Raw genomic sequence first — 2,500 nt, 5'->3', positions numbered from 1 at the left:
TCTCTCTCCTCAGTCGAGCCTCTCGCTTCACCACGCAGGAAGTGGTCTGCATATGCACCAGATTTTTAAACGCCATGCAGCTGATGTTCACGTTCACTAACAAGCACTGACGGGAGGGGAGGAGACTGAGACAAATGGGGGGTGGGGGGGGGGGTAAATAAAGGGCATTTGCATGTCCAGGACAGATGTGTATGACTAGACTAGTACTCAGAGAAGGAGCAGATGTATCAGAGTCTATTTTGGGGGGTTTTTCTCGCTACTGTATGTGTTATGAGTGCGTCATTTCAGGGGGTTCACCCGCCGGCACGAGAGCAGACAGAAACGCAAAGAGCTGGTGTTGGAGCCGTCCGCAGATGTTCTCTCTCTTTCTCTCTACGTCTCTCTCTCTCTCTCTCTCTCTATCTCTTTTTATCTCTGCCTCTCTGTCTCTCTTTCTGTTGTTGGGCTCCTGCTTGTGTTCAGCGGGTCGTCCACTGCTGGCCTGGCGCCCTGACCCAGACGAGACGGGCCTGTTTGATCAGCTCAGCTGTAGCTCAGCAGGGCCGGGAACACAGCGACGTGGAGAGCTCTGGAAAGCACGGTGTTGTTTTTCTCCGTCGTTGGTGGTGTAGTGAAGGTCAAGTGCTAATGTGCGGCATGTCGAACCCCCCCGTCCGTCCGTTCGTCCCCTCTGGGCCCCGTCCCCCCCTCCCCTCCCCTCCCCGGTCCACCGTCCAGTTGAAAAAGCTTTTTTAAACCTCGGAACACTGTTGCTGCCAAGGGCGTGTAATTTCATTATGTAATGTCAGGCTGTGAAATACTCCAACAAAAACAAAGTAGTAGAATGGGCCTCGCAGTCTCGCAGAGAATCAATTCTATGGCCGGAATCTTTTTTTTTCTTTTCTTTTTTTTTAAATGTTCTCTCCTGCGCCGAGAGGATATTTGTATATTTGCAGTTTCCTACAGGAAGCTGTGGCCTCTGCGAGGTCTGTGTGCCTTCACGCTGTCAGACTCTGCAAAGCACTCGCAGCGCGCCGTCTTGCTCATAGGTCTGGCACGTATTGAGACATAGCCGCAGCGACTCACACTCAACACACACACACACACACACACACACATGCATCCACACGCGTATTGCGCTCGTGCCAGAGTTGCGCCGTGTGTTTTTGGTTAGCCTGTCGTTGTCGTTGTTGTTGTTCGGTGAATGCCGCTCCCATGAGCCTGCTGCGGCTGAACCGGCTCTCGGTGCTATGGAAGAGCTGGATGTTCAACCAGGAGGAGCATGACGGCCCGTTCCCGTTCTCGCCGCAGGTGGACAACGGCAGCGAGGGGAGCGAGGACGCCACGCTGCAGAGGGACGGCTCGCACCGGCACTCCCGCCGCCGCTTCAGACGGGTCAACAACCGCGGGGAGCGCGAGCTCATCACCGACGGACAGGACCCCCCCGCCAGACCGGCCACGGTAAGCAGCTCCGCTCGTCTCATCTCAGCTCAACGTTCTACTGGACACATACTGTAGGGACCGCTTAGAGCCACTCACCAAGCACTGTTGATCTGGACAATACAATGCTAGCTTGTGGCACACTTAAACACTTAAAGAACTTTCAAACTCTTTTTAGTACTTTTCATTAACCACCACTGTGTATGTTATTGTGTACGGTGGAAATGGTATATGAATATACGTATATGAAGATTCATCATGCTTTTAAAGCACATAAGGAGCTCCCACAGCGCAATACAGTCTGTCTGTAAGGATAACTTAACTTAAGGACTTAAAGGACCGTTCTTTTACATCTTTAAGGATAACTGTCTACCAAACTACCAAACTATTTTTTATGTTCCTTACTAACAACCTCTGTGCATGTTTAGCATGGGGGAAATCACATTGTCTGTTCAGTGCTGACGTGGATGAAATGGTGGCCTTACTTGTGTCAATATTTTAGTGACGTTTATATACAGTTGTCTGTATGGTTTCATTGCTTACAGGTTGTTTTTATTTCGTTTTTTTTTTTTAAACAAAAGAAGTGTTTTCGTCATCTGCCCTTTCAGCTTGACTGTTGACAGCTCATCCTGCATGATTATAGTCAAATGTTTTCCCCCGCTGTGCTCTCAGTAATGTAGTGTGCGGGGGAGCGCTCGCTGATAGTCTCCATCTTGAGCGACTTTCAGTTTGAGTTGCTGGTAATCTGGGTGACCCACGCATGGCTTCTGTGGCAGACGGTTGGCAAGCTCTCCCCCACGCTGTATACACTGTCTCGTGCACACACACACACACACACACACACACACACACACGGGAACAAGCACCTGCTCATGCAACTTTACTTTATCTTGATCCTCTCCCTGGAGGGTAAACACAGAATAACAAGGACTTGTGTGTGTGTGTGTGTGTGTGTGTGTGTGTATGTGTGTGTGTGTGTGTGTGTGTGTATCAGTGTGAGTAAGAGAGAGAGAGAGAGAATGTGAATGTGCTTAGGTGTGTGTGTGTGTGTGTGACAGAGAGAATGTGTTTAGGTGCTTTA

At 50.0% G+C, this 2,500-nt stretch overlaps 1 protein-coding gene across 4 annotated transcripts in view; it reads left to right on the top strand.

Annotated features, from left to right (window-relative positions):
* The window catches only part of rapgef6 (Rap guanine nucleotide exchange factor (GEF) 6), a 115,036-nt gene that overhangs the window by 27,862 nt on the left and 84,674 nt on the right, over positions 1 to 2,500 (top strand). For all 4 annotated transcript variants that reach the window (XM_062536047.1, XM_062536046.1, XM_062536048.1 and 1 more), the window contains one exon: positions 1,291 to 1,440. In XM_062536047.1, coding sequence (XP_062392031.1) covers positions 1,291 to 1,440 — 150 coding nt within the window. The remainder of the gene's footprint in view (positions 1 to 1,290; positions 1,441 to 2,500) is intronic.

This window comes from Sardina pilchardus, chromosome 5, assembly GCF_963854185.1.
Source record: "Sardina pilchardus chromosome 5, fSarPil1.1, whole genome shotgun sequence".
Taxonomy (NCBI): Eukaryota; Metazoa; Chordata; class Actinopteri; order Clupeiformes; family Clupeidae; genus Sardina; species Sardina pilchardus.
The sequence above is the reverse complement of the archived record's forward strand: the minus strand, read 5'-3'. Positions and strand labels throughout refer to the sequence as shown.